The 16,959-nt window shown below is 39.1% G+C and overlaps 1 protein-coding gene across 3 annotated transcripts in view; it reads left to right on the top strand.

The window, feature by feature from the left end:
- col6a2 (collagen type VI alpha 2 chain) overlaps window positions 1-16,959 on the top strand; it is a 64,636-nt gene that overhangs the window by 30,077 nt on the left and 17,600 nt on the right. For all 3 annotated transcript variants that reach the window (XM_062959525.1, XM_003215203.4, XM_008114549.3), the window contains exons 15-27: window positions 709-771; window positions 2,352-2,414; window positions 3,396-3,458; window positions 3,921-3,983; window positions 4,665-4,715; window positions 8,159-8,194; window positions 9,555-9,617; window positions 10,392-10,454; window positions 11,497-11,532; window positions 12,339-12,384; window positions 13,522-13,674; window positions 14,881-15,333; window positions 15,671-15,709. In XM_062959525.1, coding sequence (XP_062815595.1) covers window positions 709-771; window positions 2,352-2,414; window positions 3,396-3,458; window positions 3,921-3,983; window positions 4,665-4,715; window positions 8,159-8,194; window positions 9,555-9,617; window positions 10,392-10,454; window positions 11,497-11,532; window positions 12,339-12,384; window positions 13,522-13,674; window positions 14,881-15,333; window positions 15,671-15,709 — 1,192 coding nt within the window. The remainder of the gene's footprint in view (window positions 1-708; window positions 772-2,351; window positions 2,415-3,395; window positions 3,459-3,920; window positions 3,984-4,664; window positions 4,716-8,158; window positions 8,195-9,554; window positions 9,618-10,391; window positions 10,455-11,496; window positions 11,533-12,338; window positions 12,385-13,521; window positions 13,675-14,880; window positions 15,334-15,670; window positions 15,710-16,959) is intronic.

The following is a 16,959-nucleotide window of genomic DNA, read 5'->3' as shown; positions in this document are numbered from 1 at the left end:
CCCAGCACAACTGCCATCTTGTAATGGGTTCATAACTTGGAACTGGTTCACATGTCAAATAAAAAAATCGAACGAGTGATGGCTCGTACGTCGAAAAGCTTGTAAATAGGGATACTCATAAGTTGACGGTCCACTGTATCTTTGTAAATTGTTTCCATTTTTCTGAGTGCAATGACAAAACTTTGTTTAGGATATCTAGAATGCAGGTAGATGCCCAAAAGCCCCTGGACACCTTCCCTGGTGTGGCAAGACCATTACTCCAGCCTTGCAAACAATGGAACAGAGAATCCTTGCAGTATGAGCAGAAGGGAGCACATCTTTATGAGGTCCCTGAAAATACATTCAGTCATAACATAGTGGGCATTCTTGGAGAATATTTACTGAGATTACTGCTGCTTCTTGATATCTCATGATATCAAACACCAAAAATGACAACATTCTTTGTGCACTTGTGTGCATGCGTATTCAGAAATGTAAATATGCAGACACAGATATATACACAAAGTTTTGTGGGAATGTATGAACCCAGGCTTTTCCCTCCCTCCCCCTTTAACCAAGATGTTGATCCATTTGGAAATGCAATACTTAACAGTTTACTAGAATCAAACTGGTTGCCATGTCCAAGAAAACAAAAGCATTCCCACTGCTAGAGACAAGAGCTCAGCAATAAACGTAATACATGTCCTTTAAAAATCTATTTACTTTAAGGGTCGACGGGGTGATCCTGGAGCAAAAGGACCTCCTGGAACTGCTGGACCAAATGGAGAGAGAGTAAGTTCAACCACTTTCCAAAACAATGGAAGAAATCCTTCCTTCTCCACCCCCCAGACAGATGTACATTTTCATTTTATTGACAAATGAAGAAGGAAATTAGCTGGGAAAGATTTTGTCCTGCTTCTGTCAGGAAACAGCAATAAATAATCAGCCGTAATCTTGGCCATCTAGTCCACTGACAGTGGCATTCCCTTGCTCTGGTCAAAATACCAAAGAATTCCTCTGACATTGATTTTCTACTAGAGTAGAAAGTAGGTCAGAGAATCCATCATTACTGCTTTTCATTGTTCAGGGCATCTGTGTGGAGCTGGCTGAAGTAAGAGAGCAGTGAGGCCAACAGAGGCTGAATCTAAATTGCCCTATATCCCAGGATCCAATCCCAGATTATCTGCTTATCCCAGAGTATACTCCGTTCAAAACAAATACTTTGGGATCAGATCCTGGAATATAGTGCAGTGTAGATCCAGCCATAGGCGAGCCTGTGTTGGCCTGAGGCCAGTAAAGGTGCAAGGAGAATTGAGCCCTCTTCTTAGGCCCCTTCCACACAGCTGTATAAAATCCACATTGAAATGGATTATATGGCAGTGTGCCCTCAGATAATCCAGTTCAAAGCAGATATTATGGATTATCTGCCTTGATATTCTGGGTTATATGGCTGTGTGGAAGGGCCCTCACACCACCTTGTAGAGCATCTTCCACTCTCAATAGCCAGAGGTACAAAACCAAAGCTGTAATGACTGATTCTGGTGTAAAATTAGTTTGCCTATTCTTCAGAGATGATATTGAAGGAATTTACATTGTAACAATGTACTTAACATTATACTTTAATCTAATGTTTCAAATCCCAAGGATGTCAAGGTTGGGCAAATGGAAGCCTAAGGACGTAAACCACCTTTGATCTGATTTGATGTACTATCTGAGCTACTGAACCCTTCTTTTCTTCCTCATTTTTGTGTTCTTTATATATTCTTTTGATAAAGACATAAGAGTGAACAAATCTGGGTGCTGTGTGGTTTCCAGGCAGTATGGCCGTGTTCTAGCAGCATTTCCTCCTGATGTTTCACCTGCATCTGTGGCTGGTAACTTCAGATGATCCTCTGAAGATGCCAGGCACTGATGAAGGTGAAGCATCAGAAGAAGATGCTGCTAGAACACAGTCATACTGCCCAGAAACCATACAACACCCAAGTGATTTGGGTGAAAGCCTTCAACAATATTCTGAATAAAGCTCTTTGCTGTAGTGAAACAACTTGAAAATTTGTTTCAATGTCCTTTGTTAGCTTCAGGAAACATTATTAAAAATTTATTTTTACCAAAAAAAGTATTTATTAAAATCAATTCCATGATGCAGGTCTTGCCTGCCATCAGCTCTAATCTTAAAACAAAACCATGATCCTAAATGCTCTGAGGGAAAGCTTCACCCTCACCACTACATGTAGTCTTTCTCTTTGATCTCACACAGTAGGGAGTTTGGTATTAGTTTGTATATTCCATGTCACCAAAAAATGAAGAAGGGATTTGCTAATCGTAGACTGACATTGGTGAATCTCTGACTAATGACTCTTTTTTATCCGCAGGGAGACCCTGGTACTGAGGGTCAAAGAGGGCTACCTGGTGAAGTTGGAAACAAAGGAGGAAGGGTATGAAAGAACCATCTAATCATGACAGAAAACCCTGCTTTGAAATTTCTTGTCTTGCCCTTGGCTTTTTTGAAGCCTAGGTTCATGGGGAGACATTTCTCTTTTTTACTCCCAATGGTGTTTTTAATAGATGGGTTTAGGAAGAAACCCATGTCCATCTGTTCAGCAAATAAACAATCTGTAGAGTCCTCTAGATTCTGTTCCCGCTCGAACCAGATCTTCTGTATTCTTTTTGGCTTTGCTGCCATCCTTCCGCCTTCTTCCTCCTTTCTGACCTCCTTGTCCCCAAGGCTCTTCTGTCACTGGGTCCCTTGTTGCTGCCTATATGAATGTGCAAACATCCTCTCAGAGGAAATAGAAAGTAGATGTGATGTATGGAATCCACGGAATCTAGAGTTCTGCCCACAATCTTTGAATTGTCCTCAGAACACCCCTGTGTGTTTTATGGAGTTGCAGCATCAAGCCTACAAAGCATCTAATGCAAGTGATGCTACCCAGTTGACAAGCTGGACTTAGTGACAGCCATTTTGGCTACTATTATAGCCATTGTAGCATTTAACCTGGTGTTTCCCTGGTCTCCAGGTTATAATCCAGAGGACACTAATGCAATTAGTGGTGTGTCCCTCTGTGCCCAGCCTAGTAACAGTTATTAATTTAGCATGTTTGACATACACAGACCACTGGAATTGGTTATGGCTAACACATGGTTTGGGACGTTGACAATTAACAGTATCTATGCTATGTTAGTATAGGTTTTCTTATGTTTGTAAGATTGCACGGATCTTCCACATCAGGTTGTTGTGAGTCTTCCGGGCTGTATGGCCATGTTCTAGAAGCATTCTCGCCTGATGTTTCACCCACATCTATGGCAAGCATCCTCAGAGGTTGATGGGAGACATGCTGGTCTGGTGCCACAACTAGTAAGAAGCTTTATGCGAAATGTATAGGTCTGATTATTTCTTTGTTTTGCTTGCTTCACAGGGAGACCGCGGATTGCATGGTCCACGAGGTCCTCAAGGTGGTGTGGGAGAACCAGGCAAGACGGTAAATTTCATCCACAAGTATCTTCAGCATATGGACATCCACAGGCTCTTTCTGTTACTGCTCTACCAGGCAGCTACTCAGTGAAGGAAATCACATATTTTATCAACCCAACTTTTTTGTTGACCATCCACAAGACTCACAATGTTTTAACTTACTGACATTAGCCAAAAGGCCAAGAAACAATTAGACATTAAATTACAACTATTGATCCATCAGCTGTATGTGACAAATATTTCCAGGGCCTTTTGCCATTGTGAAGTGGTTTTAATTGTTTTCTGGTATTTTAATTGCTCCCTGAGTGCCACCCAACTTCATTTCTTCCTGGTAGTGGGGCTCTGTGGGAAGAATGCCATGTGAAATTGTTGCAATTTGTATAAATGCACAGTGGTGTTCCTAATGCTCTTCAAAATCAGTATTCCTGACCCTCTTTGTTCACCTTTTCTTTCTGAAACACTATTTTAGGGCTCACGAGGAGATCCCGGGGATGCAGGTGTAAGGGGTGACACAGGCCTTCCAGGACCAAAGGTAAAAAAGAAATCCACTCTGGAAAGAAGTAAAACCATGTTAACATTTCATAGGTATAGTTGTGATCTGTACACAGGTACAGTCTCATGAACATAAATTCATATAGGGATTACTGTATACGGTGGCAATTCAAGTATTCAGTCTTGTTGATAACTAATGATAGAATGCAATCATGAAATATGTGAATGCAGGTCAAAATTTCTCTGACTTGACAAACCAGCACAGAACTTTTTCTATTGACATCATTGAAAATGTAAGAAATCTTCCTTTTAAAGCACATCCAGCTTCAGAGACTAAGACTTCTTCTATATTGCCATAAAATCCAGATTATCAAATAAGATAATCCACATTATCTGCTTTGAACTGGATTATATGAGTCTGCACTGCCATATAACCCAGTTAAAAGTAGATTATTTGGATTTTATATGGCAGTGTAGAGGGAGTGTTAGTTTGTCATAGGACAGAATAAATGTAATATTATCAGTCATTTCCATTATCCTCTAGTGCTCTGACTTCATTAGGTGTGTGATGTTCTGCAGTTGCTTAGGGTACATCCAGCTTTTGGGGTTGTTATTATAAGGAATCTTATAATGTTGTACCCCAGTGCAACATATAATGTTACAAAACAAAGTTCCCAAATGCTTAAGCTTTATTTAATTTTCATTTTCTTTTGAATTGTAGGGTGACAGAGGACGACCTGGTTTCAACTATCCCGGCCCCAGAGGACTCCCGGTATGTTTAGTGTGTGTGGCATGCTTAATAAATTTAAATCCCTCACCAGAAGATATGTCATCTCAAATACGATATCCAACCAGGGGGAAGTCAACTTGAGGATGAAGCCATGTGAAGTCCTCCAGTGTAAGGCACAGAAAGGGGAATGGGAAAAAATCCCATGCTTCCTAATCTGAGAAGGAAACTCGGACCCTTCTACACAGTTCAAATCAGATAATTTGGATTATCTGTTTTGATAATCTGGATTATATGAGTCTACACTGCCATATGGTCCAGTTCAAAGCAAATAATCTGGATTTAATATGGCAGTGTAGAAGGAGCCTCAGTGTGGCTATTTTGCTCAGAATCTCCTGAAACTAGTAGATGATAGACATACAGCAATGGCATCTTGTCATTCTTTTATAACATTTCGGGATCTTATCTAGTTCATAGCTATCCTTCCAAATCCTAAGACCTCTTCAAACGGCCCTTTTGGGCCTTACTGTTTTGCCAGCAGTTGCCCCTGAAAGGGAAGGAGACAGGGCAGGGTGTGTTGGCAATAACCTCTGTTATTCCCATCTTTGCATAATTTATATGTGAAAAGTCTCCCAGTTTATTTAAGGGTTAAAAATTATTTTTAATATATACTTTGTCTTTTTCTCAATCCCATTTCATCTATTTTTTCTCAGTTTCTCAGCATGATAGTTGTCTCTGTAAAATCTTAATTTGCTAATGAGATTTTTCAGAGAACCTTTTGTTAATTCCTCCTTCCTCTGTATCTTTTGCATATTTGTATATTTTGTATGCAAATGCTGTCATGTTAAGCCGCTTTGAGTCTTCTTAAGGAGAGACAAAGCGGGGTATAAATACATATAATAATAATAATAATAATAATAATAATAATAATAATAATAATAATAATAATAAGAATCAGTTAAGATTGCTCATCCCTTTTATAAAAAATGACTACGACATTGCATAAAGCATCTTCTCATAAATGCTTCACATTTAAATTAAGCCACTTTGAATCTTCTTTGGGAGAGATAAAGCAGGGTATTTATTATTATTATTATTATTATTATTATTATTATTATTATTATTTCTATACCATTATTCAGATTACTTTGAAAAATGGTAAAAAAAATACCTTTTCAACTTACAGTTCTCAACTATCTTTTCATTTTAGAAAATAATATCACGTTTGAGAGGTAATGCGATGCTAGGAGCATGTCACTTTCTTTCGCCTTCATCAAAATGTTTGACATCCCAGTTATAGTCATTTTTCAGAATGATCTGTGCCAGACCTGCACCACTGTGGCCTTCCAGGTGTTTTGTACTTTCCTCTGCCCAGCAGAGAAAAAAATCTATCCCAATTTTGACATTTCAAATATTTAATATCCTTTTATAAAATATGAATAATGAAGACAAATTATACCCTTATTTTTTTCAAATCATGAAATACCTTTTCCTCTTCTGTGAAGTATTAGCCCCGTTTATGTTTCATGTAGTAATCTAAAATCAGAAGAGCTATTTGGATAAGTCCCCACCATTGATACTTGACAGTGTTGTGTCCTCTTCACTCCTGAAGCAAGATTGTGGTTTGATTTAAAATGTAGGTCTTCACCTTTCCAATGGGGTTTTTTTCTGTTTGTTCTTTGGCTGCCATTTTCTTCTACAAATTTTCATTTTATTCATTTAATATTTCTGAAGAATTAATACTCTCATTGATTTCTTGAGAAAATTCACACATCTTTTTTATTTATTCTTTGCAATTTTTGAGTTAACTTAGTAAATTTTTTCTATCTAAAATCTATCCCCAAAGTATTGACCAATTTCTCTATTTTCATATGAATTCAGGAGTCAATCTAAATTTCAAAAAATACTATTCTCCCTCCATCCCAACAAAGTGATATTATCCAAATGTTTCTCCTTATCTTCAATTCCAGCTGTTCAGCTTTATCATTTATCATCTATACCGACATAGCTAATAAATCTTTTTAATTTCCCATCTTATCTCTTGTTTCAGTTCTCTTTTTGGAAAAAAATCTCGAATCATTTTTCCTGTTTCTCTTTTTTTTCTTATTTTATGATTTGCTTCAACAAACCCATTTCATCCACTACACAAACCATTTCTGCAGATTTTCAGCTGTTTCAAATGATGGTCTCCTTACTTCAGTAATGTTCTTTATTTCAGTAGATGTAATTTTCATGGACATTATATAAAAAACTTTAAAAAAATCTTTGTACAACCACTGCATGGCAGTATTTCAATATATTTGTTCTACCTGCAATTCATCTGGTATCCACTAGATGTGCCTGTAATATAATTCTCAGTTCCTTTCAAGTTTCCTCAGACATTTTATCTAATCTGCTTGGAAACATCAACAACTAAACTTTCCCACAGTAGGAAAAGTCGTCAATTCTTGATAATATTTCCTTTTCATTCCATAGCAAAAATTAAACTCCCTTCCAACTTTCACAATTGAAACTCTGATATTCTTTTTGAGTTAGCAGAAGTATTTAAATCCTAAGAAATAATTGCAAAATAGTTTCTTCTTCCCCCTTTCCTTTCATACATTTCTCAGTCAATAGAATCAGGAAACTTATAGAGGCTATTCATTTTCCCAGTTGCTTGGTAAGTGCATTCTAACTTGAGAGTTTTATCTTCAGCCATAGTCTCGTTTCATTTTGATTTGGTTTTTCATCATAAAAGAATCATAGAATCACAGAGTTGGAAGAGATCATGCCCGACCCAGTCTGCCATACAGGAAAAAGACAATCAAAGCACCCCCGACAGATGACCATCCAGCTTCTGTTTAAAAGCCTCCAAAGAAGGAACCTTACCACATTCACAGGCAGAGAGTTTCACTGTTTAACAGCTCTTATGATGAGGAAGTGCTTCCTAATCTTAAGGTGGAACCTCCTTCCCTTTAATTTGAACCCACTGCTCAGAGTCCTAGTCTCCAGGGCAGCAGAAAACAAGCCTGTTCCCTCAAAAGTTGGAACCTCTTTTGAGGGTCCCACTGTACCTCTTTATGTACAGTTCTGACAAGAATTAGTTATGATGTCACTGCCACTGTCTCTGAGATAATCTCCACTAGTGTCACCCCTTCAATTCTGCTCCTCAGTAACTGTTTGGCCCATTGAGTTTGGCTCCTCAGCAAAAGCATATCTGACATAGGAGTCCCTACCAGTTGCACTGCTATTATCAGTTGTAATAACAACAACCATGAGAATGATAACAACGACATTTTATTACCTGCCAGATGGCTTGAGGCAAGGCACAACATAAGGGTGTTCTGTCCTGCCACTGTGGAAAGGGAGTGGCTTTTCCTCACCTCCCCCCCCCCCCAAAAAAAAGGAACAGAAAAAGTGACAGGAACAAAGAGAGTCAGAGAAAGCCCTAACCTTTAATTTCTCCATTCTTGCTATAAATCTTTTCTCTCTCGTTCTTTTTTTTCCAGGGTGAGAAAGGTGAGAAGGGGCTTCCAGGACCAGAGGTATAGTATGAACATACACTTGCTGTTTCTATTAACACGTGTGTGAACCATTTCTATCCTGGTTTCTTTAGTTTCTTTTCTTGTGCATGTGAGGATTTGCAAGGCTATGTTAACACTGATTCAGTTCCATGGTACAAGTCGTCAGTGACTTACAGGACCACTCATCCTGCTCAGAGTAAATCACCCTTATGGACTCAGTCCACTCAGGCAGTGGTTCCCAACCTTGGTCCTCTAGTTGCTGTGGACTTCAATATCCATAAATCCCAGCTATTAGCTATTGTGGGAGCTGAAGTCCAAAACACATGAAGGACCAAAGGTGGGTAACCACTTACTAGGGATCTTTTGGCATTGCAAGAGGAGTAGGAACCATATAGACTTCAGGACAGATTGGGTTCATGAAAGCTTCCAGGCCTAATTTACCACCACAAGTAAGCAGATGATATAACTATGTTATCTCAAATCAGTGATCATAGGTGGCATGATGATTCCTATGTACTCTGTTTATCTTAGCCTCTGAGGAGCCAAGTAAGGCAGGAAGAAAGGTATCCCAACATCATATTGCCATGAGTGATTGGAAATACCTTGTCTGAGTCCCAGAAGCAAAAGAAAACGAATCCTAGCTGTGAGAGCTCTGTTCCTTTCTCACTTTTCTTACTTTTCCTAAGGAGGAAAGAGCAAAGCAAGTGTCCTGACCACCCAGGTGAAACACAGCACTTCTGCTATGAAACTCAGTAATATAGGGTAGGAGTAGTAACTGTACCCCTGAAATCAGGGCATAGTCCAGCACCAATGCTATCTGCCCCACAAAAGACTCCTGGGTGAGGAATCAAGCTGCTTTTCAAAGCAACTCAAAGCTGAAGCTACTAAAAGATGAAGGACCTAAGTTTCTTATCAGTACACGTTAAAGAAACTGTATAACACCCCTTTAAAAGGAATCACATTGACAAATTCAACACCCTCCCCTTGGGGAGCCAGTACAGGCTTCATTCTAGCAAGTTAAAGGGTGAGGGTTCTTATGAGTTTGTCCAGAACTGTACAGTTATAATTTGTGTGTGTGTGTGTGTGTGTGTGTGTGTGCGTGTGTGTGTGTGATTATTTAGAGTTTGAATCCTTCTGTCAAATTTCAATTCTAAATTTTAGGCAGACTTTATCTATATGCCACCCTGAGTGTCTGTATTGTAGAACAGGATATACAGATGTTAATAACAATTTTAATTAATTTTGCTTAATTAAAAATAATTACATTAAATAATTTAGTAATAATTTGTTTAAAATTGGTGGCCCAGAGAACTTCAAAAAATGAATAACAAGAGCAAAATGATGGTGGGAAATCTCACCCCTTCTACCATTTTTGGAACAGGGAGCTAGAGGTGACTATGGACCAAAAGGCCCTCCAGGAACAAAAGGAGAAGTTGGTGAACCTGTAAGTATTTTCTGCTGCTCTGTTTACTGCAAGAGTGATTGTCGTCACTGGGATTCATACCTCCCACCCATTCTACTGTCATCATAGGTTGTGAGCAGAAAAGCAGAGGTTGAAGTAAAATGGCCATGGGAGCCATGGGAGGGGAGAGCTAAAGTGAAATCTGCTTCTTTCAGCAAAAAAAAAACAAAAAACGTGCCTTACCAGCTTCTGGGGTGCTTGGGAGTTGACAAGACAGCCTTCTTTGGGAATGGTTGTGGAGTGACCCACCCACCTCCAGAGAACCAAAAGGAGTCCTATGCCAGCGTAGTGAAGCATTAACACTGGCATAAGGCACTAAAAGTAGGTAGCTGCTTCCCAAAGAAGACCACTTCACATGGGATCCACATTCATGGATTCTGTCTCCTCAGAAATGATAGGACAGATCAACTAAGCCAGCCATATATATGGTCAGCCCTGTGAAGTATCCATCTATAAAACTCATATTTTGTGCATGGTTGTGGAGTGATGAGGCCTTCTTTGTGCATGGTTGTGGAGTGATGAGGCTGTTCCTGCCAAGCCAACCTCTTTCCCATTATTGTTAATGAGGACCCATGAAGTAAGAATTATAAAGCATTTGTGTCCTGCCAAGTGCCAAAGAAGTGATAGATATTTGAGGCATTGTACATCTATTATGCTGGGCATGCAACTAAAGATTTGCCTAGTCTCCAAGTCAATATCCTTTTTCTTCATTGTTTGCAAAAGCGAATGCATGAATGTGTTTCTTTCTCTTTCTAGGCTGACCCTGGCCCACCAGGTGAGCCTGGACCCAGAGGACGTCCTGGTGAACCTGGCAGTGAGGTATTATTGTAGCTTTTTGTTTGGTAGAGTGTCCTATCAATTCTACATGCCACAATTTACCCACTTCCTTTGATATTCTGGGGCAGATTCATCAGTTCATCTCTCTTGAGGTGTATACTGAATTGCAACCATGAGCAGCCTCCTAGATTCTTAATCAGGCAAATCCTGAAATCTATAATCTCTCTATTGCTGGGGTAGAGGAGAGCATTTTAGGAATCAACTCTTAGAAAACTGAACCACGGAGAAGGAGAAGGCTTCAGCTTTTGATGCTGTTGTTTCTGCACTGAATTGAAAACATCATGACATTGTGGGCATCATCCCATAATCCCTGGGCATCAAGTGTCCTGGAGGCAAGAGGAAAGAGAGATAGGGCCTCCCTCTCAAAGGTTAAAAACTGAGCTCTGATCTTGAAGATGAGATCCAACCTTGACTAATATCAAGCAATAAAAGGAAACATAAAGCATTAGGGCAAGCTGACAGGAGGGAGACCGGGGATTTCCCCCTCCTATCCTCTTTAGCTGAAAACAGCTGCAACATGGGGGAAAGGGGCCCATTAGGATCCCTGCCTAACAGTGCTGACCCATGTTCAGCATGGTTGGGCATTGGGGACTTTATGCCACTCTGAGCGGTTTAGGGGGTCCCTATCATGCTGCATGTGAGCCTGGTCTGGCATCTGGGATGCCGGATTGGATCCACATTTTCAATTGGATAGTATGAAGGAAGAGAGGCAGCCAGATACATGTCTATTGCCAGAAAGGCAAAACGCTATACTCTTTCTTTCCTCAAATAGTTTAAAACTATATTTATATCGGATGATGCGCGCGATTATTATTATTAGAAAAAAATAAAAACACAGCTTTTATGGGGTTGTATGAACATAGATAGTCAATGTTTAGACGTCATCGTGTTGCCAAAACCAGAGAATGTTAAAAATTATTGGGAATCTGTTCCATTTTTTTCTGTGTCAATATATGAAGAAAGCTAGCAGAATTGTTGCTCCTCATGCAGAGGACATCCATAATTCTTCTTCATCATTTTGTAGGGTGGACCTGGCCCTGCTGGAGACCCTGGGCTTACTGTAAGTAGAGGACATTTTCTCTTATTATAAATGTTTCAAGGAGTTTGTTATGTACAGTAGAGTCTCACTTATCCAACACTCGCTTATCCAACGTTCTGGATTATCCAACACATTTTTGTAGTCAATGTTTTCAATACATCGTGATATTTTGGTGCTAAATTCGTAAATACAGTAATTACTACATAGCATTACTGCGTTTTGAACTACTTTTTCTGTCAAATTTGTTGTTAAACATGATGTTTTGGTGCTTAATTTGTAAAATCATAACCTAATTTTATGTGTAATAGGCTTTTCCTTAATCCCTCCTTATTATCCAACATATTCGCTTATCGAACATTCCGCCGGCCCGTTTATGTTGGATAAGTGAGACTCTACTGTACTTATTTCAATACTAGTTTGTGCTGGGATGTAAAAAGGCTTGCAAAACATTGCTTCCCCTATGCAGATTCCTGGTAATATCTGTAGGAAATTTCTAATCAAAAGCCGACTTCAGCCATATTTTTTTGAATGCAGTAGATAAGAAAAACATATGCTTTGTTTATGTTTTGTTGCATGGGAGGGGTTTAGACTGGATAGCCCTTGTGGGTTCTTCCAATTCTATGATTCTGTGACTCTATGTGAGTTCTCTTATTCAGCCAGATTAAAAATTGTTTTCATGTTGAGAGGATGCAAATGAAAATCATTATAATCTCTCTTCATGTTGTGCTGGGTGATTTCCCAAAATAAATGCAGCCATATTCCTCAAACTCATTAAAATCTTGTTCTCATAACAGTTATTTCTTTCCTTTTGTTATTGTTGTTTATAGGACTGTGATGTGATGACCTATGTCAGAGAGACCTGTGGCTGTTGTGGTTAGTTGATAGTCTTCTTTTGGGTGGCTTGTACTAGTGATAAATCTGAATAAACTCTCTTAGAATAGAATTCCTCCTCAAGAGTGCAAATTTATGCTCAGAGCTGACAGACAAAAGTAATTATCATGCAAATGCTATTCGTTAGTAGATTTGTAGTCAGCCTTGCTTTGGTCAGGCCTTAAATTGATTAGCTGAAAAATTGTCTTTGTGGCCCCAGGGGCTCGATCTACATTGCCCTATAATCCAGATTCAGAATGTGATATTAACTGCGTTGACCTGGATTTTAGGTCAGTGTAGACTAATATAATCCTGTCCAATGCAGTTTATCCACATTCTGAAACTGGATTATAGGGCAGTGTAAATCTAGTTTGAAATATGCCAGTGTAGATTCATATAATGGAATTTAGGGTCATTAAACTGCATTATATGTATCTACATTGATTATATAATGCAGTTTCAAACTTCATTACATGGCAGTCTAGAGGGGGCCTCGCCTAAAGAAAGAAATGTTCTGAGAATCTGAGTGACAGAGAGATGTTTAACAAGACTGACTTAAATTGTATTAACTGACCACACTAAAGAACAATTAAGTATGAGTACATATTCGTCTTCCTCTCCTTCCACACAGCCAGAGGCGGAGGAGCTCAGATTCTTTCATCTCTACTGCATTTCTTCTTCATTTGATGTGTAATCCAAACTCTAAAAAGGTGGTCCAAGATTAGACACAGAATTGTCACTCTATATGGAGGGAGATGATCTGAAGGAGATTGTGTACATCTTTCTATTCAATCAGAAATCTTGATATTTCTGACTGTAATTGCTCATGTGAACAGATGTACACAATCTCCTTCAGAACACTCCCAGTCCCTTTTCTTTGCCATGAATGGCTGAGTGCTATTCAGACACACACACTGGCTCAATACTACTCATTCATAGCATAGTAGACTGTAATATACAAATGCATCCTGCTTTGGGTTTCATGTGTAGAGTTCCAAGCATGCTCAAGCTCATGCCTTCTATAATTGTAAAGCCCTTCTTAATGTTGTGGTTAGAGTCAGCTTCAGGGCCCACTTACTTGGGCCTTTCCTTGATGGGCCAGTTTTGTGCTTCTGATTGCTTTGCCTCTGGTTTCCTCAGACTGTGAGAAACGGTGTGGCCCCTTGGACATCGTCTTCATCATTGATAGCTCAGAGAGTATTGGCTACAACAATTTCTCCCTGGAGAAGAACTTTGTGATCAATGTGGTGAGCAGACTTGGCTCCATTGCCAAGGATCCGAAATCTGAGACAGGTCAGTGGCATAACAAAGAACCAAATGTTATGATTGTTCAATACTTATATGATACCATAAGACTGGAGACTTTGATAATCTCTTTTCATCTCCAATAAAGAAAAGTTACCAGATGTTTATGCTATGTATCGTTCCATGCTGAGTATATGTCCATTTAGGATTTGGGACCTCCCAAACCATCTGTTTCCCATGGCTGTTTAATATTGATTCATTAATCGTCTGGATCAAACCATTCATTATGCATCTTCAGATAGCTCTGGAAAAATGTGTGTCACTCAGAATAAAAAACAAAAAACAAAAAAGAGAACTTGTATTTCCACCCAGTTTCCTCAAGTATTCTTGTGAAGTAGCAATTTCATTCTGTTTATATTTTTTAGGATTATTTCAAATACACACTTTCTGAATCATTATACAAGCAAGAACATCATCATCCTTCAGGGGTTGAATTATAGTAATTCTTCAGGACATCCTTTTGGACAAAAAATGTGCACAGAGATACATATTTTCTTGATAAATACTTAGAAAAATGGTCCTCAACATGTGGATCCCCAGATGTTGGTCTACAACTCCCAAAAATCCCAGGCAGTTTACCAGCTGTTAGGATTTCTGGGAGTTGAATGCCAAACATCTGGGGACCCACAGGTTGAGAAACACTGACTTAGAAAATGTATGTATTATTGGTGGGGTTGTAATATATTAGTTAAGATAGATAGATAGATAGATAGATAGATAGATAGATAGATAGATAGATAGATAGATAGATAGATAGATAGACAGACAGAGATATAAACCTATAAATACACACAAATACATATATTAACATACTTGAAATATTCTGTTTGGCAGCATTGCATACAAAATTGTAAGTATGTGGAGAATATAAACAAAATGTGAAAAACTATGCTGGCTTTATTTTAAAGTTACAACATGATGTATAAATAGGCTGGAATAAAATGAGGATAGGAAAAATTACAAACTAAAACCAAAATTGACCAATTATTCTATCGTTACGATGGCCAATAATTCAAAACTGTATGCTTAGATTATTATTTCTGCTAGCCACCAAATTTGACCAACTACATTAATCTTAGGGGGCAATCTCACCCCTCTTCAATACAGCCACACACACAAAATTCACCCTTTTCTGAAAGGAAGTAAAAAAATCTCCATCTGAGGAGTGTGCTTGATCATTGATTTTCCTGGCAGGCGCCCGTGTTGGAGTGGTGCAGTACAGCCACGAAGGAACTTTTGAAGCCATCCAGCTGAATGACAAGCGAATTGACTCCCTCTCCAGCTTCAAAGAGGCTGTGAAGAAGTTAGAATGGATTGCAGGAGGCACCTGGACCCTCTCTGCCCTTCAGTTTGCATACAACACACTCATCAAGGAAAGCCAGCGGGAGAAAGCGCGAGTGTTTGCTGTGGTGGTAACGGATGGACGCCATGATCCACGAGACAATGACTCCCACTTGCAGGCTCTCTGTGGTAGAAATGTCACTGTCACTGCCATTGGGATCGGAGACATGTTCAATGCAAAAGAGGAAGATGAGACCCTGAGATCCATTGCCTGCAATGACAATCAGAGGGTCCAGAAAATGAAGTTATTCACGGAGCTGGTGGCTGAAGAGTTCATTGACAGCATGGAGCATGAGCTCTGCCCAGGTCTGTAGACACTGCCTCTTGCTAAGTCTGGCATAATACAATTATTATACAACTGACATAATATAACTATTATAATATAACTATTTATGACTGTTGTAAAAAAATTGCCCCTAAGTATGCATTTCAGATGGTTTTAAACTCCATGATCTCCTTAAAACTATTTCTGCCCTGCCCTAGTCTCTCAGTAAGCAGCCACAACCCTTTCCACCATAGCAAAGTCTAGGGTACCACACTGAAATTTGCAGTGATTTTTTAAAGTCTGGCTGCCATCATGCATCAAATGTAGTTTTCGTTCACTTCACAAAAATTTGTATATAATGTTTTGTTTAAATTTCAGATCCTCAGATTGTCTGCCCGGAACTGCCCTGCCAAACAGGTAAACACTGGAATAAACTCTTTGTCATTCTCTTCCTCTACCCATGCCCCTCCTCTTCCCTATTTTATTATGTGTTTTAAAGTTTTAAAAAAATAGAAGCTTCTGGCCATGGAAGCAGGAAGGAATAGAGATAAATAACATTGATCAGCATCTTGCATGGGATCATCTGTTTCATTTCTGCAGGTAGGTGAATTCTTGTATTACACCTCATGTCCTTTGACAAGGACAAAAGCAAAGAGTTGTATGTATGTTAATCATGCAAAAATTATGGGGCTTCTCTAAAACAGACCTCCGTGACCGTGAAAAAGTATTTTCTAACCCTTTGCCATTTCTGAGGACAGCAGTCCTGTCTTTGGGGAGTAGAGACTGACAAGAGATTAGCAAGTGTATGTAGTAGAAATAAAACTGTAATAGGAAAACAAGGTTTTTCATAAGGGAACAATGGTAATTTTTGATGTGGTACCAAGAGGCTCTGCATAATAATATATTATAATATCAGCGTTTAAACCTGACCTGTTTTAGTCAGCGAAGTCATAATGTTCATCTAGACCTCTGGATAAAAGCACACAAAAAGCACACACATCCACCTGCAGGTTCTGAACAAATCAAATGATAATCCAGGAAAATGACCAGCTGGTTTGTTGCATTTCATTGTTTGTGTCTCCCATGATGATCTGAACGACCTTCCACTTTCACCCCTGTAATCAGTCTTGATTTGGGAGAACAACCGTGCAGTGACCAGATGTCAATATCTGGGCAGTCTGATTATTCTGTTCCAAGAAAAAAGTTTGCATTGTATTTACACTGCACTGCAGGTAGTACTTTATTGTTAAACAAGTAGCAGGAACAACCTCCACAGGCATCACTGTCAGAACTGAGCAATCTGATGGCAATTACCAGATTCGTAGAAGATCCTGCATGCAAACTGCTGTTCGGGGGGAGAAAACATCTGAACCGTACATTGTTCATTAATAGGACATCACAGTTCTTTGTTCTTATTCCTACCTATCAGAAAAGGTCAAATTTCCTCGATCTCTTTTAGCTTAGTATAAACAGTCATTTCTGGCTCCCTCCATTATTTTATTACCTTAGCCAAATATTCAGACAAATGGGCTGCCTTTAAAAATTGTGTTTTATGATACAGCTTATATCGCACCATTGTATGTCCCATTTTGACATTTGCGGCATGACTTCTAAGGAATCATGGCACCAGGGACTAATTGTTTTTCAACTCTTCTGCTGGTTACATC

This window comes from Anolis carolinensis, chromosome 1, assembly GCF_035594765.1.
Source record: "Anolis carolinensis isolate JA03-04 chromosome 1, rAnoCar3.1.pri, whole genome shotgun sequence".
Classification (NCBI taxonomy): Eukaryota; Metazoa; Chordata; class Lepidosauria; order Squamata; family Dactyloidae; genus Anolis; species Anolis carolinensis.
Note: the sequence above shows the minus strand (reverse complement) of the source record. Positions and strands in the feature narration are given on the sequence as shown.